This window comes from Mustela erminea, chromosome 2 (assembly GCF_009829155.1).
Source record: "Mustela erminea isolate mMusErm1 chromosome 2, mMusErm1.Pri, whole genome shotgun sequence".
Taxonomy (NCBI): Eukaryota; Metazoa; Chordata; class Mammalia; order Carnivora; family Mustelidae; genus Mustela; species Mustela erminea.
Window position 1 is genome coordinate 97566444 of NC_045615.1, and position 25864 is coordinate 97592307.

Consider the following 25864-nt stretch of genomic DNA (forward strand, 5'->3'; position numbering starts at 1 on the left):
ACCCGTGGCAGCCAGGATTGGGGCCTGCCAGAGTCCCTGGGAGGCAAAGCCACTGAAACAGACGCTGGGCCTGCCGGCTCTTTCTGGGATTTTTATTTCTTTAAAATAATTCATACAAATGGTTACAGTCACAAACATGATTTTAACCCAAATATTGCTAGCCTACCACATCAGCAGGACGGCACCCGCACAGGCCGGACGCTGGGCCCCACGTCCCCAGGACAGACGCCAATGGCCAGAGTGCGCCATGGCCCAGGCGCAGCCTCATCTCTGGCAGCCGCTCGATGCCGTCTTCGTTTGGAACAAGGGGATTCATGCCAAAATTAGGAAAAACAGCCTTTGTTTTGTTTTTCTAAATTATTCTAAAAATAAGACAAGCAGGTAGAAAAAACAATGCACTGTGTGGCGTAGAAAGAAAAACGGGAAGGATTCGTTGTCCTGAGAAGTTTGCCAACTGCCTCGTTTTCAGGGCGCGTTCCAACACACAAGGGACACAGTCTGAGACCGACCTGCTGAACGCTCCCTCAGCTTTCTCTCTGTCGACAGCTACGCAAACAAATCCTTTGTAATGTTCTAAAGACTGTACACAGACAAGAACATCCATGATAGAGTTAACTACTAACTTCTTCTGCTTAACGAGGACGCAAAGGACACAGGACAGCGGCTGGCCCTTGGGACAGGACGACTACGGCTGACGCGGGGAGGCCGGCGCCACCTCTGCCCGCCGGGCGCTTGGACAGTCTCTGGAGCGCCGCGGCCACCGCAGGCACCGCCTCTGCACACGCCTGTCTGAGGGCACCGCCCGGCCCGCGCTCCGCCCGGGCTACAACTGGTCGCTTGCGTGGTCTCTATCTGCCTCGGGCTTGACGGTCTGGCCAGGAGAAGGGGCGTGGGGCGGGTGGGACACGGGGGGCAGGCCGTGGGACAGGGACATGGCGCTGGGGACAATGCCTTCCACTGCTGTCGGGATGCCGCTGGGGGCCACGCCCACCACACCTGGTGGGTACCTGCTGGGAGAAGGGACGTCGTGTGAGCCTGGCAGGGTTCCTCCTGTGGCCGTGGCTCAGGCCTAGGATGGCTGGGGGCTGCTCCCAAAGGCCCTGCCTGGTGGGACCACCCCCTCCAACTCTTCCCTTGCCTTACCCCCCACTCCCAGGTCTGGCATGTCCAGCTCTCACCCCCAGACCTTCTGGTCCATGGGGCCCACAGGAGCACTCACATCCAGGAAACCCCCCACCCCCAGGACCCTGTCTACAGTCATCACAGAAGTGCTGTGTCCCCTGAGCCCACCCCACCCACTCACCTGTAGGCGGCACCGTTGAGCTCAGGGTGCACCACGGCAGGATCCATGCTGGCCCAGTGGGTGGCAGCAGTCAGGTGGTCCTTGTTGACACAGTTTTTCAGGCTATCAGGGATGCGGCCTGGAGACGCAGCAGGGATGCGAAGGGCAGCACCACGTTACACGTCACACAGCTGCATCTGGGAGTGCGGTGGCTTGGGGGTGGGGTGCGCAGGCTGCAGGGTCCCCACCGCTGGGCCTCCCTCCCTCTAGCTCTCTTCCCCTTGTCTGGATGCAGTCCCCTGACAGCTCAGGGACCCCCCAGGCCCAAGCAGTGCCCTCAGCTCCCCGGTGGCCCCATGTCTACCAGGCCAGGGATTTCAGGGACCAGCAGACAAGGTCCAGCCCAGCTGCACCAGCACAGCCAGACTTGGGGTAAGGAAGGGCACACATGCTGGATTCCCACAGGGTGACCGTGAGCAAGTGTCCTAAGTGTGATGCACCAGGGGGACCAAGGGCTGCGTTGGGAGACCATATGTAAACCGCGTGCTGATCTCCGCCACTGGGGGGATGGCGGGCCCTCTGGCAGGGCTGCCTGGCGATGCAAGCCTGGGGAGGAGGCTTGGTCCTGCTGGCCCCCCTCACCTGTGATGGCTCTCCGGATTTCCCGGGCGGCCTCCTCTCGCATCTCGATGGATGCCTGCTCGCTGTACCAGGCTGCGTGGGGGGTGCAGATCAGGTTGGGCGCGTCCTTTAGGGGCCCCTGGCTGAAGCTACAGACGGTACGAAGCAGGTCAGGGTAGGGCAGAGGGTACCTGACCCCGCCTGGCACCACAGTCCACCCTGGGGTCAGACCAGGGCACCCCAGGTGGGTCACACTGGCCATGAGCCCAGGGGGAAGGAGTCAGCAGCAGGGAGGAGTCCCAGCCTGGGGTATAGCACCCCAGCCCTCCCAATAGGGAGGGCACCAGTCCCCACAGTGACAGGCTCCCGACAACAGGACTGGCTGCTGCCCCAGATGGGCTTCTCAGAGGTGGGATCCTTAGAGAAGTGGCCACACAGGGGTCGCCAGACCCCTGCACCGGGGCACCCCCAGACAGTCTACATGAAGCACAGGTCTGAGCCCCCCCCGCTCCGTCCCCTGCCCGCAGCTGGACCTCAGGCTGGACCCGAAGCCCTAGGACGGGGCCCGCAGACTGCAGGGGGGCATCAGGCCTGGCCTCATGCCCAACCAGGGCCAACATGGGCCGTGAGCCAGTGCAAGGGCCTGGCATGGGAGAAGTGGCAGCCAGGAATCACCCAGGTGCTGCCAAGAGGCACCTGAAGGGCTCGGACTCGTGCACGTCTAGGGCGGCACCCCGGATCCGCCCCTCCTTCAGGGCTTGGGCCAGGGCCTTCTCGTCCACCAGGCCACCCCGGGCCGTGTTCACCAGGAAGGCGCCTTGTCGCATCTGGGAGGAGATAAAAACAGCATGGCAGTGAATCAACACAGGCCTCTGCACTTAGCCCCCGCCAACACCCAGGGGACGGTACTGGCAGGGACTCAAAGCAGACAGGGGCTGGCGGCAGGACAAGGGCTCAGGGGTCTGTGCGAATGGTGCTCCACCCTGAGGATGCCTAGCTGGGGCACAGGTGCCAATACGCAGCCTGCCTCCTCCTGTTCCTGGCAGTGAGGTGTGGGCTGGAGTGTAGGGTGTCCTGGTCTGGTCCCTAGGATGCACTGGACTGCCTAAAAAGGGTGCGGCATGTCTAGGACGAACTGTGGCCAGGAGTGAGGGACACAGGCCCTAAGACAGCATCCTCAGTGCAGCAGCCCCACCAGAGGCCCCCATTTCCAAAGCTGGGTAGCAGCTTCATCTCCCTTTGCTAAAGGCCTTCAGAGCTGCCCTGAAGGCGCTCCCCTTCAGGCTTCATGGTAACAGGGGCTTTCCCTGCGCCAAGGGGATTGAAGAGACAGACTCCTAGAGACCAAGTAAACTGCCCCTGCCTCGGGGATCAGGGCAGCTCCTCCTCGGTCAGCTCTCCCATCCTGGTTTCACAGCTGGTTCTTGGCAACAGCACCCCAGGGCCATGCCCACCCTGGCCGTCTGTCCACACCCACTGATGGCAGATAAATAAGACCCCAGGTGCCAGGCCTCATGCTCCCTGAAGGGGGCAGGGACCGTGGTATACAGCACACAAGTACAGGCAACCGGCAATCGGTGTGCAAGAATGCACACACACACGCACACGGATGTGCACACATGCCCACACCCGCAGGCTACACCCAGAACGAGGCCCAAGACACTGAGCGCAGCATGTGCTGCAGCCGTGGGGACACCAGGAGCCTCGGCACAGCTCCAGGTGCAGGCTGGTCTGCAGTGGGCTCCCCAGCCTGTGGGTGCACCCACCTGCTTCACGGTGAAGTCGTTGATGAGGTGGTGGTTGTGCTCATTGAGGCCGCAGTGCAGGGTCACACAGTCACTGTGGAAAAGCAGGTCCTGCAAGGTGCTCACCCGCTGCAGCCCCAGTGCCCGCTCGGTGCCGTCCGACAGATACGGGTCGTAGAAGAGCACGTTGAAGCCGAAGGCCTTGGCCCGGAGCGCCACCGCCTGCCCCACGCGGCCTAACAGGGCGAGACTTGGCGTCACCATGGCCACGGACAGAGCAACACCCACACAGCCTGCATCCCCACGGACCTAGGGCTGACACTGAGGGGAGCAAGGCCCTGTCTGCCCGGGGGCCCCTGCCCGGCTGTGTGGTGGACAGGGCATTTGGAGAGGAGGGCAGGTGGCTGGAGGGGCTCCCCGGGGAGTGTATGGGGTGACAGCCACAGCATCGCAGGTATGGCCCCTGCACCTGGGAGGGTGCAGGCCACAGGGCTCATAGCCCCATACCTGAGGAAGCGGGTGCCAACCTGGACACCGGGGGCCACTAGGCAGCCAAGCGCTGGGGGGTGGTGGCCAAGGTTCCAACATCTCAGGGGGCTCCCCCCAATCCCTGGACCTTGCTCTGAGCAAGAGGATGCTGACAAAGAAAACAAGCAGGGGATGGTCCCGTCTGCACCTGCCTGCCAGAGAGCATCTGCCACAAGGGCAGGGTCACCAAGGCCCCAGGGAACCGCCTTGCCCATGAGTGACCCCAGGTGAGGCCAGAGTGGAGCCATCCTGCCAATTCTACCCAAAACACGAACCCACAGCACCGTGAGGTCAAGTACCGGCTGTCTCCTCCTGTCTACCTCCCGACACAAGCTGGCAGATGGAACCTGACATGTACCCACACCCAGACCACGGTGTAAACAGTCGCAAAACAGCGCCCTGGTGTCAGACTAGACTGAGTGTCTGACTCCTGACCACGGCTTGGGCCACGACCTCAGGGTGGGGAGATACAGGCTCACCGGGTTGGAGTTGCACTGAAGTCAGGCCTGCTCAGTCTCCCAACAACACTGCTTCAGGAGGCCAGGTGGCCCCCAAATCCAGCCAGCCAGGCAAGCCCAGCTCCCCACCAGCCCCCAACAACCTCACCCCAGGCCCCAAGGTGCAGGGTGCCCCTGGGGACCAGCGCTGAGGGCCGCATGCCCACAGGCACCAAGACAGTGAGCTCTCCTGGACGAGAAGCCCATGTTGTGGACAGCCATGGCCCTGGCATCTTATACTAAGGCAAGCGCGTACCTGTCAGGTGTCCCCCACGTGGCCCAGTGGGCGACAAGTGGAGTAGGGGCAGGCAAGGGGCCTCCCCAGAGGAAGGGCAGGAAGCAGTGTGACAAGGGGCTGCTAGTGAGTTCCCGCCCCATCCACCCCTGGCCTCCCAGGTACACAGATCCCAAGTTCAGAGATGGAGACGGACCATAAACATGGCAGAGGAGAGGGCTGTCACCAACCCCGAATGGCTGTCCTCACCGTGGGTGAACCAGCTCGCTCCACCCACAGCAGGGCTGGGGCCATCTGCCCCTCACCTAAAAGCCAATTCCCCTCAACCATGGGGTGGAGCGGTAGGGAGGCAGGGGGAGCATGTCCGAGTGTGGTGAGGACCCGTCAGTGTGAGTGACAGGCATGAGTGCACAGCTGTATGCACAGGAATGGTATTGGGGCTCTGCCACCCATGTGTGTATATGATCCACACTCAGCACTCCTGGGCAGACAGGTCAGCCCCACGCAGGCCCTATACAGGAAGACTATCCGGCAGCCCCACCAAGCCCTGGCTCACGGGCTCTGAACCCCTCCGAAGGGTGAAGACGGAGCTGAACTCACCCAGTCCAATGATGCCCAAGGTCTCCCCGCGGATCCTGGCTGCTCCAGAAGCCACTTCCCGGATCTGCTCCACGCTCTGGACCCGCGTGCCCTCCCGCAGTGCCTGGTGCAGCCACGTGGTCCTGCGATACAGGTTCAGGATGTGGCACATGGTCGAGTCGGCCGTCTCCTCGACAGACGCCGCCGGCACATTGCAGACAGCGATGCCTGAGAAACACGAGACACATGGGGACAGTCACCCAAGCCAGTAATGGCACTTCCCCCTCCCCACAAAAGATCAGACCATGACACAAATGCAGGGGACACACCCCAAGCCACCTGGAAAAGCTGCCTGTAGGTCCAGCAAGTAGACAGGATAGGACACAAGAGAGCCACCTAGACAAATGCCAACACCTGGGTCTGCCCTGCCTGAACCGCTGGCCACTGGACCTTCCACGAAGGGGTCACAGGCTGGCTGTCATCTGGAGCGTTCCGCAGCCTCACATACCCACACAGGCCCCACCCCGCCTGTCTTCGTTGGCTCCCAGGCCAACTGGGACCCAGCATTGGACAGGGTGGTCCCATTCTCCCAGCTCCCACAGACCCATCAGCCCCAGCAGCCACAGACAGAGAGCTGGTCCAGGCTTCTCCTCTGAACTGAGCTTCGCTGGCTCGTCCCATGCCCACATGGGCTGGTTCCCACTGGGGGCCAACGGTTCGCCAGGACCTCATGGTCCAGAGGTGGACCCAGCCCCTCCACGTTTCTATGCGCCTCTCCCAAGCCTGGCCCCTTCCACCCTCGTTTGCCCTGTCCTGCCATCTCCTTGCTCTGCCTGGGAACTAGTCACCTCCCTGCTTGCCAAAAGGAGCTTTGATGCTCCTTGAGCTATTCCAAATGCCAAGACAATACTCAACACACCCACAGGGCTCCATGAGAGGGCCCAGGGTGAACCTCTACTCCCTTCCAGAAAAAACTCAGCGGGCTGGGAAATGCAAGGACAGGTGGGAAGCAGGAGAACCGTGCTATGCCATCCCCTAGATTTGGGGACAAAACTGCTGGTGGAGAGCGCAGACCAGGTCCTGGGACTTCTAAGTCCCCACCTACCAGGACTGACCACAGGGCATGGCCCTACCTGTCCCAGGTGCAGAAGCAGAGCCCTGGCTTGTAACATCACAAAACAGGCAGACTTGGTGCACAGGGACAAAGGCCCCCAGGAGCCCACGGGGCAGAAAGCACGCAGGCCATGGTTCCCCACGGCTGCAGGTGCCTTCCTTGGGAGGCTGCCCAGGGACGGGCGACAGTAGGGCCAGAGGGCTCCACCATGTGAGCCGGTGCTGGGCAGGGGCTGCCCACGGTCCTGGGCAGGTTTACTCTGCACAAGCAGGACGCACAGGACATGCATGCCCCCCACAAGACTTCCTTTGCGAACTGAGTGACCTGGGTGCCGGCATGGGGGCCGCACCCTGACAGCGGGCTCACAAGTTGCCTCCAACCAAACTAGGGGCTGCGACACAATCCTTGGTGTAAAGCGAAGCCAGCCCACAAGACTAAAGAGCTGGGATGCAGCCGCTAAGGGAAAGGCTGCGCACACCCTACCTAGATCCCCAGCTGACTTGATGTCGATGTTGTCGTAGCCGCTGCCAATCCTGACAATGACACGCAGAGCCTTGAACTTCTCCAGATCCTCCCGGGTCAGTGCGATGGTGTGGTACATCAGTGCTCCCACTGCCTCGTTCAGCACCTGCCGTCAGGACAGCAGCCAACCAGTCAGACGCTGGCCCTCAGGGACTGAGCCTGGCTGCCTGCCGGCTAGCCTGCTGCCCCCAGGCTCCAGCTGCCCCAAACCAGCCCAGACAACCCCCTGGGGGGCAGGGGGTGCTGCAAACGCTCCCCCCACCCCCGGCCTGGAGGCAGGCTGGGACAGTCCTTAGAGGCCCACAGTTCCCACGGGTCTCCTCCCCTAACTGCACTGTAGGTGGCCTTCCCAGGGCAGGAGCCCCTGCTGGGATATCGGGATGGGCAACCCTGCTGGCTCTGGGCTCGACTCCCTAAGCAGCGCAGGGTCCCGCCCAGGGGAGACCACTGTGTGTGTGCGGGCGGAGGGGGGAAGGAGGGGTGTGGGCTCACCTTCCCTGTGGGCACCAGTGAAACAGGATGCTAAGGACAAACAGCATCCCAAAACCCCCAGATCCTGCGAGGGCCACGCTGTCGCACTATGGGGCAGTGGGTGTGGAGGGGGGCAGACACAACAAACGGTCCCAGCACAAACACACACAGGGTCCCTAGACGGCAACGTGCCCCCGGGAAAGGGCCGGCCTCCAGGTCACTGTCCCCCATGCCCACCCCACGTGCTCCCCTGCAGCTTCCACAAACGGGCGTGAGTTCCACGACAGCTCTGGACGCCTGCCCTGGTGGCCATGGGTCTCTCTGGCCTCGGTGACCTTGCGAGAAGCCCCATGATCAGGTTGGTATCCTGTCTCCCCAGGGTTCGGATGACATGCATTAAGGACACTCTGTAAAACTGCCCAGTGGGGAAAACCCTCCCCAAAGTTGGGGATCCACCCACGGCCCCTCCCCCACAGGAGTCATAACTTGAATTCTCCATGGGTGAGGACAAGCCCTGAAAAGGCAGGCCCATGCGGGACCCACGCAGACCATACCCACGCCCCACACGGGGCCGGCTGGAGCAGACCACGCACTATGCCCCAGGCCGGGTCAGGTTGGTGCAGACCACACCCTACACTGCTGCTGCACTGTCCCCAGCATGCACAGCAACCCCCCCCACCTTGGTGCCTTGGAAATGACTGAAGCCCCCAGGTGTGCCCCAGCAAGGCTGGGGGGGCCGGTTGGGGACACCCAGCTTCTCAGGGGCTTGTCCCGGGTTCAGCAGGGCGGTGGGCCTACGCCCCAGGGCTATGAGCGCTGCCTTAAAGGGCTGTCATGTTGCACCTGGGACATGCTCTGACGATAGCCAGACGCTAGCAGAGGGTGTGCACTGTCCAATCTCCCGGCTCAAGGGCAGGGGGCCCAGGATGCAATCCATGACCTGTCATGGTTGAGGGGCAGGCTTTACTTGCCCCTGGTGGATACAACAGTGAGCCTTACAGCCAAGGACACGTCACATTCAGCGAAATGCTACAGGGCATCTATAACCCGGTGTGGTCCACCCCGTCCTCCTCCATACAGGGGTTTCAAGGATGGCGATGGAGGCCCATCCAACAGCAGGTGAGGGAGGCTGCCCCAGGGGCTGTGTGCAAGCTGCTGGCCCACAGGCCCTATGAGTGAGCCAGGGGCACCACACCACTCCCAGCCTGCATGTGGGTTGATGTGCTGAGTGGCCCAGAGCAGTGTCTCGTGTGGGGTATACGGCCTACAGTGAGCTGCCCACTCTTCCTCTCATCCCCTTCTCCCCAAGAGCTGAGTCTCTATCAGACAAATGGCAACCCAAAATGTGGACAGCTCCCTCTGAGGCTGGCATAACCTCCCTCCCCCTTCTAATGGCAGATAGGGCCAAGAGCACTTGTCCTTAGGGGACCACACAAAATAGGTGGAGGAAGAGACGGTTAAATAGCAGGACAGAGGTGGCATAGGTCCCTGGTCCTGGGAGCACTGGTGAGCCTGACGTTAAGGGAATGGTTGGGTGTTGCTGGCACCCGCTAGGATTCCTACACTGAAGATTCTGAAATCTCTGCTCCTGTTCCTACACCAAAGACCCCAGGAACCCTGGCTCCTGATCCCGCACTGAAGATCTCAGGAACCCCAGCTCCTGATCCCACACCCAAGATCCCAGCAACTCTGGCTCCTCATCCCGCACTGAAGATCCCAGGAAGCTCAACCCCTGGTTCCCACACTAAAGATCCCAGGAAGCTCAGTCCTGGATTCCTGGGAGGACATCAAGGCCGCAAAGGCATGGACTCCTGGTACTGGACCTGGTGTAGGTGGGGTGCGGGCCCATGTGGGACAGCTGAGTGGCAGTGAGTGCCCACAGGGCAAAGTGCATGGGGGTGGCAGCTAGTAAGTGGACACGGTGAGGGCCTGAGATGGAGGAGAGAGAGCAGATCTTGCTGACAAGACCCCCTCTGGCCACCCTGTGCTGAGCTGCGTGAACTGGAGAGGAAGGTGGCCACAGTAGTGGGGGGCGAGTGGACAGATTCGTCAGTGCCTACTGTGGGCAGACAGAGCCATGCACTGGGAACAGAAAGATGCATCCAGGCCAGCACAAGCAGCAGCAGCCCTGGACTCAGGGACAGAAAGATTGCAGAGAGGAACTCTCCAGAGGTGAGCCTAAGTCTCTGGCCTGGGCAGCGGGACACATGTGGACCTCCTCCTGAGATGACGATGGGGAGGAGGCTTAGCTGTGAACAGACAGGGAGGAAGAGCCTCAGAGCACAGGCCAGCGGTGTGCGTGCAGATGGCAGCCTTCTATCTATCTTGAGCACTGAACCACAGCAGTAGTCGGTCTCCAAATCACAACTTTGTCCCAAGTTCCACCCTGACACTGACAGCCATGATTCTTCCGGACATTCCCTACTGCTAGGGCTTCTGGACTGCTTCCACCGTTGGCTGGGCCATGGTAAAAATGCATGGTTTCCTTGAGCTGAGTCCATAGGGTGGAAACTAGCGAGTGTGCTGGAGATCCATCTGTGAGGCTCTGGGGATGGCCCCCAGCTGCCCCCAGCAGTATACCCACCCTCGGGCATGGACTAAACAGCCCTGGGTGGGCTGGAGAGCAAAACCCCACACGTGGTGCATACAAACTGGAATTTGTTGTTTTCACTTTAATTTGCATTTGAGGGTGACTTGCCCACATAAGTCTCTTGATAAATTACTTTTTCACGTCCTAGTTGTTTTTCTGCCGAGCATATTTTTTATCACATGGAACCCAGTGAAGCATTCTCAGAACCAGGACCAGAACCCACGTGGTGGCTGCCCATCCCTGACCCTGGGCCAGGGAGGCCCCACTCGGCTGCAGGTTGGAAGCCTGCTGCATGGGCAGTTCTGTCCAGAGGGATGCAGGCCTGGGCCACCGCACTGCTCCGGCCAGCCCCTAGGTCCACTGTCCTTGCAGGTTCCTCTTATTCCTGGTTGTGACTGCAAAGTGGCCAGGATAGCCCCAGGTATCACAAAGACCTCCCAGGGAGGAAGTCGGCAGGAATCCCCAGGGCCCAGTCTGTCTCTGTAAGCTGGAAAGCAGCAAATGTCCATTCTTATCACCCTCCACCAGCTGTGTGACCAGGTGGGTGACCTGTGTCCTTAGCCCCAGAATGGGGTGCAAGGGGCCCACCTTGCAGAATGAACCCAGAGCCCTGGGTGTTCCCAGTGGTAGCAGGGCCTGAGGGAAGCCAGGTCTGGCTGGCCAAAAGGATGCCTACTGGCCCTCACCACAGCCCACCTCACCATCCCAGAGGTGGGTGCCCCGCTCATATCCTTCACACACAGACATGCATGATTCATAAGCGTCCTGTGACTTCTGTAGATTTTACTTACTTTCTGGGTCATTTTGTGCGGCTTCAGCTCAGAAAAATGTGGCACAGGGCCTCCAACACACTTCTCTATGGTTCCAGACACTTCCCTGTGGCAAACAGCCATGTGCAGATCCAGAGAACACCGCACCCTTCAGGTCTGCACAGCCGTGCCAAAAGCCCACCAGAGCCAATGTGGCCATGCCCCCAGCGGAGCAGGAGCGGTACCTCACGCCTCTAGGTGTGCCCATGGGGTGGGGACAGTGTTATCTGCTTACCAGCAGTCACTCTGTCCTTGCCCAAACGCCCCCTCTGTCACCCACCTTCTTCTGGGAGTCTGATCATCCGCCATCAAGCCCTGGCTGTTGCAGGGACTGCCACTGTCCACCCACTTCTCATATGTTCTGTTCTTTCTTTAGCCACAATTGTTTCTGATTGCCTCTGAATCAAACCACTTTCCCTGTACGCGGCCCCATTTTGTGCACCCACATATCTCACTCAGGTAGGAAGCACGTCCCCTCCAGAAGGTCCCCTAATACATCTGCTGCGACACGTGCACACCTGTAGCTGTGCCAGGCCTCACTTCCCCACCCTCTCCCCTTTCCCAGGGGGTCTGTCCCATGGACTCACAGGCACCCACACAGCCCAACTTTCTGCCCAGTTGCTGGGGCTCTCCTGCCGCCCTCCACTCACATCTGAGCCTATTTCTCCAAGTGCCTAGATGCTCCCCTCACGTCTCCCTCCCAGGACTGGCTCCTCACAGTTTCCCCTGGCATGTCCCTGAAGGGCCGCCTTACTGCCCACTGCTACAGGTGTCCTGCTTTCCCAGATGTGCTCCTGGGGGCCCCTTGCTCCAGGTCAGCAGAGAGCACCCTCCCACCCCATGTAGCCCTCTCTCATTAGGACCCCTTCCTTTGGGGCTGCAGGTCTTCAAAGAGCTCTCCAAGAGAGTAACAGGAACACCCCACTCCAGTTCAGTTGGACACACAGTGCTAAGTCAAAGCTGTTTTCCCCTGAAGTTATAAAGTACCATGCGTGGGGCTGGTCTGATTCTCATCTCTTTGCCAAGAACACTGGGGCAGGAGAGCATCCTGTGAACCCTGTCCTGGGTTCACATTGTGAGAGCTAGTCTCCGCTGACCTTAGAAGGTTTCTTCAGCATGACGTGCTGAGGATGGCATGGCCTGTCCTCTGTGACGCTCAGCATCTGCCATATAGCTAGTTACAAGGGTCCACAGAGATGCGTCATTTCCCTCCAAGCCAAAGCCTGCAGACAGGTGATTCAGGGCCCTGGGTCAGCTCCACGGCCAGCAAGGGCCAGGGCTTCTGTCTTGTTGCTTGGCCAATTCCAAACATGGTTCCCCTTATGGTCCAGGTGGTTGCACAGGCTCCAGCCATCACGTCTCGTTTCCCACAGAGAAGGGAGCTCTGCTGTGCTCTCCCTGGTTGGACTCTGTCACTTGGCCACGGCACCATCAAGGTTCAGGAAAGGAAGCGCGTTTCCCCAGACATGGGCTACCTGAGGCCTTTGGCCACACCCGGCAAGGAGCTCCCCTTTAGCCTCCTCGCCCCGTCTTCCTCTCAGGCTCCCCTTAACTGCGTCTTCCAGGCTCCTTGTTAAAATTTAAATCTTCCAGTCGCATGTTTAATTTCCAAGAGCGCCTTCAAGTTCTCGGATGACCCCTTTCAGTACTGCTGGCTGCATGGGTCTTGCGAGGGCTCACTCCCACTCATCTCCAGAGCACCACTCACAGGGCGGCTTTCCTGCACACTCACCCATTCTCCAGATGGGCGCCATCCATGAGCTGGCATGGGGCAGAGTTGCCAGCTCGCTGAGGCTGTCCCTGCCCCTCCCCGGGGCTCTGACTCGCTTCTCTGGGTCGTATGCTAACTTGAGATCATTTTGGTAAATCACAATCTTAAAGGAAAACATTCGTTTTGTCTTGGTTTTCAGATTTATTGACAGAACTTATTTTAATATTGCTCACAATTTTTAAACATTTCTATCTGTCTCTTTCATTTACTATCTCTGATTTTTTTTATCTTTTTAGTTCGAAACTGTTTCAAATTCACAGAAAGTTGCCAGAAGCTGCCCTCCCCAACTCTACAGCCTGTCTGTCCACCGTGCCTGCACGTGCGCAGACGAGCGGCTCTAGCCCCTGGCAGTGAGAGCACTCCCAACCCCGGAACCCCGGCTAGTCTGCTCCATCCTCTGACCTTGTTGCTGAGCCAAGCAGAAGCACAAAGCGCCGAGCTCCCAGGCGCCAGCCGCATCGCACATGCTCCTCCCATGGCCCAGGACACTCGGGTGCCCCCGTGCTGCCAAGGCCACCGGCTTCTTCTGCTTCCAGGGAGCAGGGCCATGGCCACACTCGAGGGCAGGATTCGGTGGACACTGAACTTCGCCTTTCTGGGGCAGACACCAGGGGTGTCACCAGCAGGCACATCACGGCATGTGCCTGCTCCAGAGGCACCACAGCCGGCTGGTGGGTGACACCTCATCACATTCCCGCACAACTCCAACCCCACTGGGTCCCAAGGTTTCTGTCAACGGCGCCAGACCCTCAGCTGCCCCACCCCCGCCCCCTCCTGATCTGTCCCCTCCTGCTGCGTGAGGACCCTCTGGGTCTTCTAGACTTTCCCCAAAGCTGCTCCTGGAGCTGTCAGCTCCTCGTGAGGCTGCAAGCCCAGTCTTTCTCTCTGCCCGTGTCCTTGGTCCTGGGACAGACATGCAGCAGGAAACAAATGTTGGGGATGACCTGAGGCCCGGCCAACAGGCCTTTCCTAGGCAGAGGACTGTCTGTTGCTCCTACCGGCACCCCTGGGACAGCAGGATCCCCGTTCAAGGCTTGCTGTGGCGGCTACCAGGCTGCATAGTAGGCAGTATGTGGGCACAGCTGCGTCCCATCCATCCTGGCGCCAGGACCCGGACCTAGACCCAGGGCGTCAGCTCCACCTCCAGAAGGGCAGACACCTCAGGCCTAAGGTACTTGATGGCCAGCCAGGGACAACCTGGGAGACCAAGGCGGGACCAGATGACACAGCTCATTGGCCCCCACTGTTGTCGGCCTCATCTATGGCGCCAGGCTCCACACTCTGGGAACATGTGGTTACAGTGGCAGTGGCTCACAGAGCCACAGAGTAGCCCTGGGTCCACGTCAGCAGGGGGTATGACAGGGGCCCCAAGTCTTGGTGGCCTGGGAGCCATGGAGGCACACGCTTGAGACCCTGCCCTCCTTGCTCCCCTGAGCACCCCGCAGTTACCTTCTCGTGGATCTCCTGCGTGGACTGTGCATCACAGAAGGCCACCGTGGCCACGTCCTTCAGGATGGGCATCTCCACCGTGCAGTCCCGGCCATCGAGCAGGGCCACCAGGGGCCGGGGGTGCATGGGCCCGTTCATGATCGGGGGTCGGACGCCTATAGAGACAGGAGTGATGCTCAGTGACCACGGTGGCCCCAGCAGAGACCTCGTTTCCCCTGCCGCCCACCACCACCCACGGCCCCACGAGTCCCAAGTGTCCACCCGTTGGGATCTTGTCAAACCTGAGTAAAAACACCTCTCCTAAAAGCCAGCCCGTGTCAGCTACGGCTCACCGACCCCAAGCGAACAAGGACCCCAGCCAACCGGCATTCCCACCACAGGACTTTGGGCCCAGCCACATGTGGACGTGCCAAGGCAGCCCTGTGCCAGGATCTGGACCGTCTTGACCAACCACACACAGACTATGACGTCACCGGCTTCCAGACAGCACCCACTGGCCCTTTTCCATCCGCGGCTGCCACATGGCTGCCAGGAACACTGATGGGACCATCCCCCAGGCCCGGCACCCTCTTACGCACAGAAGGTACAGAGGTGGGGTAGGGCTAAAACATGGGGGACGCAGCTGGAACCCCCGACCTGCCTGGAACAAGGTAACAACAACCAACAGCTCCTTCTGTAGGAGAGGTAAGCCCGCCTTGTCCTGCACCAAGCGGATACACGAGGCCTCCCAGGTGACCAGACCCACGGCCTCGCCAAGACCAGCCCAACCACCGCACAGGCAGCCCTTCCACGCAGGAGAACAGGGGCAGGGAAAGCGGGCTGCCCGGGGTCCGGAGCCCAGCTGTGGCCTCCCCCCGCCAGGGAAGGAGGATCACCCTCCGCCACATAACAGGCACAGACCTGGCAGCCCCGCTGGTGGCTCCGTGCGGGCCCTGTGAGGCCAGAACGCCTCCTGGGCTATGTCCCCCACTCCCTGGCGAGTGGGTGACAGGTCATCCACAGCCGGGCAGACAACACGGGAGTCCTGTGTGTGGGGACCGCACCACTCCTCTCCCTGGCCTCCCTCAGAGAACGGCGATGTCTCGTGTGGGAGGGTTATCTACGTGCTTGGAGAGCACTGATCATCACTGCTTCTGAGTGAACTGGAAAATGCCCACCACCGCATCCTTTGGCTTCAGTTTCTAGAGAACACGGCCTGATGGACCGCCTGTGAGGGGAGCTTGTGGCGTAGCTATGAGGCCGTGAGAAAAGGTACAGCATGTTGGGGGAGCTGCCGCCAGGTACAAGACACCCCTGCTGCCAGAACCCACCGTGACCCACTGGGCAGCAGCATACAAGAGGATGCTGCCTCCTGACCCCAAAGTCGGCACCAGAACAGGCCTCGGGTTTCTACAGTAACACAGAGCTCATGGGAGGACAACCAGAATAGACCTACCGGCAACCTGTGAGGCCTGGCCCACCAGTGGCTTCAGGCCTCCGTCCGGGACCCCCAAGGAACTGCTGTGCTCTGCTGCCTGGGGGGCCTCACTGTGGCCGCCGTACCGCGGGGTGTGTCCCTGCCCTGACCCACCACACTCACCATAGGGAGACCCCGGAGTCCACCGGCCCTTTCCCAGTGCTCGGGCCACCCTGCACTGCACGGACATGAGCGCCGCACAGTCTCCAAGGGACTGGCGTAGAGCGGCTGCACGCTCCAGGAGCCCCTACCAACCTGACATTTCTTAATATGGGCTCGGCTTCCACGACCATGAATTCGACTTTTCAAAGCGTTTTATCTTCAGAATCCCCGGGCAGAACCGCGTCCTGTCACTGGATCCTCATCCCACGTCTTTAATTGTCTCGAACCAAAGCTCTTAGGCTCCTGATCCGCAGCAACCACTGAAGCCTGCACCAGGGTCAAAGTCTGACTAAAAATTAAACACAAGAGACACGTTAAAATCCATCCAGGGCCAACAGGAACTTGCAGACGCCAGAAGGTCCACAAGGGGGAAGCTTCTCACTGCATCTCTCTGTGGCCAGGCTGGGACCCGCGAGCGAGCAGGGGCCACCCCCAGTAGTCCGAGCAGACAGCGGGGCACAGTCCCCTGCAAGGACTCAGGAATCCCGCCCCAGGTGCCACCAGTGTCCATGACGTGTGAGGTCTGTGGTCAGCTCCACACATTAGTACCTCTCTGCCGACAGCCTCCCGGGCCTGTGACTGCGCAGGGTAAGGGGACTGCAGATGAGGCTTCCAGGAAGGACCAGGGGAGGCCAACTGGGACACAGGCCCCCTGGCCAGTCCCTGTAGGCCACACCCCAGGGAGAGACACGCGACTCAAGCACAGTTCGCCTGACAAGGCACAGAGGACATGCATGCACATGGGTTGCACACCTGTCAGGGATAGGCTGAGGTTTCAGGAGTGCTCCAGATCCACCCCAAACATGGGACCCCTGCTCCCAGCATGAGGACCCCACACCTGGGCTGGCCCCCAAAGCGAGGCTAGACACCACACTGACCAGGACCCACAACACCACCAGCGTGTACCTCAGGAGCCCTGCACAGAGCAGGAACGTCACAAAGGTAGGAGGCTGCACGGATGGATGCGAGGGTTAGCTGCACCCCACCCCCAAATGCTGGCCACATGGAAACCAGGCAGACGAGCCCCCACAGGGACGGGCCTGCAGCCCACGCAACCCGGGCAGACTCCTGCTATAAGCAGCATGTCCACACCTAGGGTGGGTGTCCCGCCATCCTGCCCTGCGAGCCTGGGCTTCTGCAGGCGTGATTTCTGACTGAGCTCCTCTGTCCCCGCCCCAATGCGCATGTGCTTGTGAACCCACAATGCAACTGGGCTCAACCACACAGGACCCAGACTGGCTTGTGGGGAAGCCTCGGCCAGGCCAGCCACGTGCAGCCGGCAGCAACGCCAGGATGTGTGGGGGTACGGGCAGGAGGGCAGCTATGTGTGCTGGGGGTCTCAGGCCCAAGCTGGGGCCAGTCTGAGTGCTTCTCCCCTCAATTCCTTCTGTGAGTTTCAAGCACTCCTGATCAGCTCCCAGGTGGCTGAGTACACTGGCTCTCTGCCAGGACGTGGATGGCTCACAGGCCTTTATCCCTGAGATGGGTTCCACACTGGGCCGCCTGGTCAGAGGGCACTGAAGCCCCAACGTGGGAGGAAGGGGTCCCGACAGGTGGCCCAGGGTCTGCAAAGATCCTCAGTTCCATGAGGCTGCATGCCGAGGCCCTTCCCCGGGCTGGGCCAGACTGCCCAGGCCAGCATCCCGCTCCCCATGCCCCACCACAGCTTGCCATAGCTGACCACTGGAGAGGGACCACTGGCCAGCTCAGACCTGGCCAAACTGGCTCCGTCCTGTGCTGCTGGGGGTTGAGCTGTTCCCTCTGTGAGAGGAGGGACCCTCCCTCAGTAGAGGATGTCGGAGCCCCTTCTCTCCCTGTCAATGCAGTCATAGCTAAGAGTCCTTCACGGGCAGGTGAGCGGCAACGGATGGGCCCCCCGCAGGGGACCATGACATGCTCTGCCCAGGTCAGATCGACACCAGTGCTACTCTGAGGTCAGGCACAGATGGCAGGAAGGGACTCGAGGCCCCAAGGGCCTGAATCCTCCTGACACACATGAACTTCTCCTCACAAACTTGTAGCTTCAGGACACCTGGCTCAAGAAAATAAAAATGTGGGAAATTGTCCGTGATGGACCCTCCTTTAACTCTGTTCCACAAAGAACATGCCCGATGAGCCACGAAACAAGACACGTCGCTCACACCTCATGACTCAGGAGGGGGTGCTCTGTGACAGAGTGACACCCCAGAGAGCTCTCAGGGACCCACAGGGATCATCCGGCCCTGGCCTCTATGGGTGTAGGAAGTGGCAGCAAGTGCGAGGTGTCTGGACAGGGAGCGGCAGGCTGGCCGCCAAGGACGTAGCCACCTTAAAGATGTAGGCCTCAGGTCAGGGGTCAACCAACCTCAGTCCAACAAAGCACTCTGGTCTGGCTGGCTGGCCCAGCTTCCTCAGGGCTTCCCGCCCCCGCAAAGTGGCGAGCACCCTAGAGCAGGCCCCACGGGAACCCCATGCTGCCAGGCGCCTGCAGATGGTAAGGGAGGGTGGACTGAGCTGCAGACAGACTGGGGCTGCGACAAGGCAGAGGCAGGAGAGAGAGCCACAGAACCCCAGGCCCTGCAAGCCAAGTCTATTCCATCTCGCCAGGTCTCCGCGCTCCTCAACTTTCTGGCATGGTCCCCACACCTACTCCAACGGCAGCCACAAGACAGCAGTGTCCTCACACTGGGCAAGACCACAGCCATCCCCTCCAGAGCCCAGGGCACTCAGCCCTCCTCAGCCTGGAGGGCCCCGTGAATCATGCTCAGCATGTGCAGGCGACACAGAGTTTGGAAAGGGTCACACCAACCACGCGGTCATGGTCACGAGGCTTTCTGCAGTTTTCTTTCTAAATCCTAGAGAAGGAAGCACCAGGCATGTCTGATAGCTACCGGAGTCCTCCCCAGCTACGGTCCCCCACACCGTCCCTCCACGGTCGGTGTGGCCCTAGCAGAAAGCACATACCAGTAATATGTGCTCGACCTTATCTCCGGCTCACCTTTCGCGCATTGCTTTGCCAACAGCTAACTGAGGTTCAGAAGCGCACAAGCTTAGGCCAGGCTGAGTCCCAGGCTGCCTTCCCAGGGGTGGTGACATGTGCCCACCCAGGGGAGAGCAGGCAGGCATGGGGCCCCAAGGTCAGGTCGCAGGACCCAGTGTGCAGATGCGTGGTGATTCCAGGCCCAGGTTGTACATACACAAAGGTGAGCCTGGCTCTTGCCCATCCTGGCCCCAGGGCCCCACAGACAGCATGACCGCATCTTAGGGTGAGGAAGGCTGAGCCCAGCCCAGCAACAGCAAGTGACATGGGACCCTGCCATCCACCCGACTGTGCCGGAGAGCGTGAGACCAAGTGACAGAAAGAAGCATCTGGGCTAGTGCAGGGGCATGGAAACACCACACTCCGCCTCGCTCCTGGAAAACGCCCAACAGAAGCCCTGCCAGGTGACCTCACGGTGCAGAACGACCACGGACACAGGCGGAAGAGGGGGTATGGAGAAGGACAACAGAAACACATGGGGTGGCCATCACCCAGATGTGGAGGCGCAATGTGGGGGCTAAGAACAGGGCTGGGGGGACAGGGCCTCATGGCCAGCAAGCCACCGGCACCTGCCATGGGTCTTCTGGTCACCGCTGCCCAACCAGGTCTGAGATTTTCAATGAAAGCATCTTTTCTCAAGCATCTGCACTGCATGGCTAACCATCTGTAAGACAGCTTTGCCGTAAAAGATAAAATCACAAAAGCTAAAGGACATTCATTAAAATGAATGTAATAAAACACAAAAAACAGACAACAAAATCATAGAGATGTTACTGTAAAATGCTTGCTATTTGAACACATTTAAACTGCGGAGGGCAGGTTCAGGTGGTCCCAGCTAACAACTGGCTGCATTCTGCAGCCACCCCCCAGGCGGCAGGTGCTGCCCCTATGCTGAACCCCAGCAGGAGCACAGCCATGGTGGCTCAGACCCACACCCCAGGAGGCCATCAGGGGGCTACACATTACAGAAGATCCAAGGGGCACACTGTCCCCCCACCACCACCGAAACAAAACAGAAATGCCCCCCAGTCAAGGAAGCCGATACAGCTACAGCGTATGCAGTCATTTTCTTCCAGAGCAAAACGCCTGGCAGGCAGTTAGGGACACGGTACTCATGCCTGCACCTACGGGAGGCCAGGCCTCTGCTCACTGTCTGCCACCAGGGGATGGCTCACATTTACAAAGGGACAGCTGATGGGCGGACCCTGGGTTGGCCTGTGGCCCTCATCTCCACTCCACATCTCCCGGGTGACTGTCCCACAGCCGCTGACATGAGACTCCTGGGAGCCACCTGCTCCAAACAGCCACCCCTCGACCAGGGATGGGCCTGAGTGTCAGGGGTGGGGCTCAGAAACCAGCCAGGGGGTCTGGAAGGATGGGATGCAGGGTGGAGACTATGCCCGTGGCAGGCTGCTGCTGCCCCAGCCCTTCCCCCAGGGTTCCTCCGTGGTCACCTCCGCCCGATTCTGATGTCCCACTCTGGATGGACACCTGGGCTGCTCACAGCTTCACTGGAAAAGGGGCTCATGGGCACCAGCTCCACACCTCGCAGGCACGGGACACACAGCAGCTCCCGCACCCGCAGCTCATAGGGAGTGACTGAATCCTGACCACCCCGCCTTGACATGTGCACGGGCTTTATTCCCTTATGATCAGCTGTGCACTGAGAGGTGGTGGCCCTGGGGGGCTGGGCGCCCAGGGAGGGAGGTGACCAAGCACTCACACCTGCACCCACAACTCAGTAAGGTGGTGGGGGAAATGCAGCAGTCAGCATGGCTGGTGACACAGGAGGCCCTTGAGGCGAGGTAGGGCATGGGACAGCAGGAGGACCCCAAACATGGGTATAGAATTTCAGGTCAGACAGGCAAGTGCTGGTCTGGCGGCAGTGAGAGGGGTCCCACTGGGGCAGCTGTCTGCAGGGACTGCAGACCGACTGTGCTGCCTTCAGAATCTTCCTGCCAGTCTACAACTGGTCTCAGACATTAAAAGTTACATTTAAAGACAACAGGCAAGGGAAGGGACTGCAGCCCCCAGGGCCTCCACACGGGTGATTGGGCAATTGGGCGGAGCTCTCCTTGGCTCAGCCCCACCCAGCTGACCTCCAAGGTGCCTCTCCCGCTCTACTCCGCCCCCCTCGCCCCCAGAGGGATTGGGGGTGCAGCTGGCACACTCTGGAGACACCCGAGGAGTTTCCCCCTCCCCAGACCAATCACAGCAGCTCCGTGGCACCTATACCAGCAGGAACCCCTGGGGGGTGCTGAGAACCCAGCCCCGCCTGACCTTGGGATCCCATCCCTGGCTGGTCAAGCCTCCCCCTTGCAACTCTGACAAGCATCCACACTCAACACCCAGAATTTGCCCCTAGAGTGCTCCCTGGTGCTTCTCCAACCTCAGAAACTAGGCCATCTCCCACCTGCTCGGGCCCCAGACTCTGGTCTCCCAAACCCCAGAGCAGCGCCGCCCCCCCAACCAAGTCAGAGGCTTCAGAAAGGAGACCCGGAACTCGTAACACCCTCAGCATAAACACGAAGTCCTTAGTATGGCTGGCTCCTGCTAGCCCTTCCCTCCACCTCCATGAAGCCAGGCCCTCAGCCACAACAGACTTCCCATTATCGTTCACAGCCTCCCAGGAAGGGGCTCTGGAAGAGCCGGTGGCAGGGAGACATCACTCCCTGCTGTGTGGGAGCCTTTCCTAGAAGACCAGGAGCTCCGCTCCCTGCTCCCTCCGGTGATGGGCTGACGGCCACTGGCACAGCACTGTCCCCTTAACTCATCGTGAACCAGCAAGGCAGCACTCACTCCCCCACACCTGAGTAAGTCTACTGCAGACGCATGTTCTCATCCCAAGACTCCCACATGCTATTCTCTCACACTATTCCGTGTGTGCACACGTGTCCTGCTAGCCTGGTGGTGCCTCAGAATCCCACGCCCGAGAATCTGGGGCTGAAGGACCATCACCTTCCTGCCCTCTGCGTGTGACATTCAACAGCTGCTGCGAGCAGACCCCAAGTGGGGACGCGTCTCCCAAGGCCGGGCCTCCCTGCACCACACGAACGTCACAGACTCAGGAAGACCAGAGTTAACAGCTCCGCAGCCCAAAGCAGGCAGCCTGACAAGGGGCCCAGGGGTAAGGAGCGGGGGTCTGACAGGCCAGAGTCCATGCCTGGGGGTGTCCAAAAAGTGGCCCCACCCACACTAGGATTTCTTCTCAACTGTCCCAAGCTCCAGTCCTACCAGGCGGTCACTGTCCTCCCAGCCCCGTCTAGGGCCAGGCTGCAGGGCTGGCAAGGACATAAAGGACCCCCCCCAGGGGGCCACAGGAGTGCATCGGCCTCCCCTTGGCATTGGCACATGACAAGAAGTCCGTCAGCTCTCTGGCTCGGCAGAACATTGGTGCCCCCCTCAGGACATCTGGGGGCTCGTCGGGGCAGACAAGCACAGGCCCCACGCCAGGGCACAGCCTGTGGGCAAATCCACAGCTGAGCTTCCGCAGACAGTAGTAACATGGGATGTGAAATCCCATTTGGGACCTGGAGGCAAGTGCATTGAGGCCTGCCCCCGACCCATGCAGATGACGGTGCCAGGGCCAGACACAGCCTCCCCTCCCCAGGGGCCTGCCATGGGTCCTCCTTCACACCATCAGTGCAGGGAAACCAGGGGTCTTCTAGAAAGACATCTATCACAGGATAAAAAGCCTCATGGTATACAAGCCTTGGACTGGGTAGCTCCTCCACACCCAAGAGCTGCAGGCAGCTGTGCTCCAGCTGCTCAGACCTGGCAACACCCCAACGGCACTGGCACAGGGTGCTCCAAGGCAGGTGAGAGGCCACAGCAGAGAAAGGCCATGTCATGGGCCCAGCCCTCTGCTCATGGTTGGCTGGCCACAGGAAGTCGCTGCCAATCTCAGCTTCTACCTGCCTGGTGAGGCGCCAAGGCCAGACCCACTTCTGAGCCCCAAGGGCCCTTCTCCTACAGGGATGTGCTCAACTCTGCCCCGGGATTCCCCCAGTGAACATCTTACAGCTCACCCCATGGCCAAGCCACGTGTACACATGGATAGAAATAGGGCGGCTCCAGCCTCCCAGGGCCTGGGGCTCTCAGAACAGTTAGCAGGACCTCAGCAGCTCTGGGCTTCCAGGCACCCACCCATGTGTCCTCAAACTCAAGAAGAGGCTGTAAGGGAAACCCCAAATGCAGCCAGGAGAGGGGGTCCAGGGCTGGGACAAGTCACTCCAGCACAAGTTCATTTCTCAGAGAGAGGAGGCAGTAACCCGTCCAGGCAGAACAGGCTGGAACCGCACAGACACCCCCAGGGAGGCTGGACGGGACATGCCTGCACACAGCAGATGCAAGTGATGCCCCAGGTATGCGTCTCTCCCAAGATCTCATAAAGATGCCCAAAGCAAACCATGTGCTCAAAGATGGTGCTAAAACCCAAGTGAGAAAAAACCTGGAAAGCCAATGGAGCGGAGCACATATCAGACACGGCCAGGGGCTGCAAGGAGGGGGGACAGACCAAAGCCCGGGTCCAGAGAGAACCATGACCAACGTTGGCAAAGCTCTGAAGGGCAGAAAGAAGACGAACCATAGACGCCAGGTATGGCCAGGATGTCTTCTAGGGACAGCAGGACAATGATGGTGAGCACACACAGGAGCTATGGAAAGCACAGGCCCCTCACCCTGATCCTGTCCCCACCGTGGCCCTGACACCAGACCCCAACACTTGGCAGATGCTCGTGATCCTAGATGGCTTCACATGGCCATCTCTACCTTACAGACACTGGTCAACGGCTTGGCTGGGATATCCCTGGGATAGGTTTGGGTCTGTGTTTTGACCGTCTCTGATCACTCCCCCAAGAACCTTGGGGATGCGCTCCCCCATACAAGAGCGGATGGCCTGCGAGGACCCCAGGATGGGTGTGCACAGATCCAGGTGCCTCCAAGGCCTGCACTGCTGGAGGCCAGCCACTCCCAAAAACTCTCGTGTATGTTTTTATACAAACGACGTCACTGCTCCTGAAGGGGAGGTTGATCCTGGAAAAGGGGATGTGCACGTTCCAGCCACCCCAAGAAGTGGGAGCTGAATGAGGATTTCATGTCTGTGAGTACTCTATTCAGACTAACCGGAAGAAAGCCAATCCTGTTCAGCTTCTGGATGGCAAACGGTTCCTCTCTTCCCCATCCAGAAGGTTAATCTGTCCTAAACCACGGGGAAAATGATCACTACAAAAGGGTCTGGCTGCTGGCCAGGTTCCGGGCTTCTCCAAGATGCTGCCAGCGTGAAGGCCGTCTCCCGGGCATGCCCAGAGGTGGTGCCCTCATTTCTCAGCAGGCGGGCAGAGGACTGGGCAGGGCACCCAGCCAGAGAAAGATCTAACCTCCAACGCGGAGGCTCAGGTGTGGCTGCAGGGAGCCCCAGGCTCCGACGGCCCGGCAGAGGGGAGGAAGAGGAGGAGCGGCGGCCACGGGCCCACCAGGCCGGCCCCTCCCCGGCCGCCCCCGGGAGCGCCCCTGTGGACGAGGCCCCATCCCGGGCTACTGGAAGTGGACCAGGAACTGCAAGATGGCCCCCGACGCTCGGGCTCGACAGGGGCACCAGGCACGGAGCGGGCCAGCAAGCCAGGACCCACCCGGCGCGTCCCCCGCTGGCCCGCCGGCCCCAGTCGCATGCCCCCCGTGTGGTCCGGAGCGGCCGCCAGGGGCCCGGTCACCCTTCAGGACACCGAAGGGGACAGCTACCGTGGGGGCAGCAGAGGCTGGGCCACCGCTCCGAGGGACTGCGGGGGCGACGGGAGAGCCAAGGGCGCGCGCGGCGACCAGGGCGCCGAGCTGGGATGCGTGCGCCCGGGCCGCCCTCCCCACCGGCGCGGCCTCCTGACTGTAAACGTGCGGCAAACGAGAGATGCCGCGGTGCGGGGCCGCCCGGGGGCACGCGGGGATCGGGGCCCACACGCAGCCCGCGCCCCACCGGCCCACGCCGGCCCCCGAGGTGGCTCCGCACGCCAGCGCGCCGGGGCCCCGGGTAGCAGGGACGCCGGCAAAGGCCCCCGAGGCCCAGGCGGGGCGAGCCCACGCGACTGCCAGGAGCCCGGCCCCCGCAGGGTGCGCGCGGGCCTGGAGGCAGGGGGCCGGGCCCGGGAGGGGGCCGTGGGTCAGCCGGGTCCGGACGCCGGGGCGCGCCGCGGGTGTGGCGGGGCCTGGACCAGGGGTCAGGGGCCCGAGTGCGGCGCCCCTTTGTGTCACCTGCGCGGGCGGCTGCGGCGGCGGCGGAGGGCGGGCGAGCAGGCGGGCGGGGCGGGCGTGACGGCGGCGCCGGCGCACGCGCATTCACACGGCGCGGCTCGCGCACGCGCACGGCCCTCTGCAGCCCCGCCCCTGACCCCGCCCCCGACGGCGCGCGGATGCCGGCGCGCACGCGCACTCGCACACAAAGCAAGGGCCCGCGCGCCCCCGCCCGCCCCGCCCGCCGCCCCGCCCCCGCGGCCGGAAATGCGCGCGCGCGGCCTTACCGAGCGGCAGGCCCTTGTTGAGCAAGTGCGAGCTGCCCATTGAAAGGCGCGGGCGGCCGCGGGCCCCGACGAGTCCGGCGCGCTCCGCCGCGAGCCCGGCGCGTGGGGCGGCCTGGGCGCCGTCCGCTGCTCCGCCCGCTCGCCTGCGCCCGGGCGCCGCCGTGCCGAGCCGCGCCGCGCCGCGCCAGCAGCCGCTCCACCGGGCGGGGACAGGCGGCGCGCGCGCGGGCGGGGCTTCCGGCCCAGCAGTCTCCTGTTTCCAGGCGCGGGCGCCGCGCTGCACGACGCGGGCGGCTGTAGGCCGCGCCCGCCCGCCCCGCCCGCCCCGCCCGGGCAGCGAGGCTCTCCTGCGGGCGGCGCCTGCCCACACCTGCCTGCGTCCGCACAGAATCCTGCCCCGCATCCACCAGGCGCCCCCTGCCCCACACCCGGTCGCGCGCGCGCACACACACGCGCACCTGCCCAGCCACCACCGGGCCCCACCTGCCCGCACACATATACACAC

General features: G+C 61.3%; 1 protein-coding gene across 4 annotated transcripts; it reads right to left on the reverse strand.

Annotated features, from left to right (window-relative positions):
• Positions 1-76: 76 nt before the first annotated feature.
• CTBP1 (C-terminal binding protein 1) lies at positions 77-25579 on the reverse strand. Of its 4 annotated transcripts, none has more exons than XM_032333550.1 (10): positions 25360-25532; positions 15925-16120; positions 14214-14368; positions 7085-7229; positions 5509-5715; positions 3670-3884; positions 2600-2730; positions 1925-2052; positions 1304-1421; positions 77-1010 (listed from the first exon to the last, which is right to left on the reverse strand). In XM_032333550.1, exons 2-10 carry the CDS (start codon positions 15929-15931, stop codon positions 824-826), a joined length of 1293 nt encoding a protein of 430 aa, XP_032189441.1. In that variant the 5' UTR covers positions 15932-16120; positions 25360-25532; the 3' UTR covers positions 77-823. The 4 variants fall into 4 exon arrangements, with proteins under 4 accessions (XP_032189441.1, XP_032189443.1, XP_032189440.1 ...); XM_032333552.1 differs by lacking the exon at positions 25360-25532 and adding an exon at positions 25094-25139; XM_032333549.1 differs by lacking the exon at positions 15925-16120 and having other exon boundaries at positions 77-1007; positions 25360-25579.
• Positions 25580-25864: the final 285 nt, after the last annotated feature.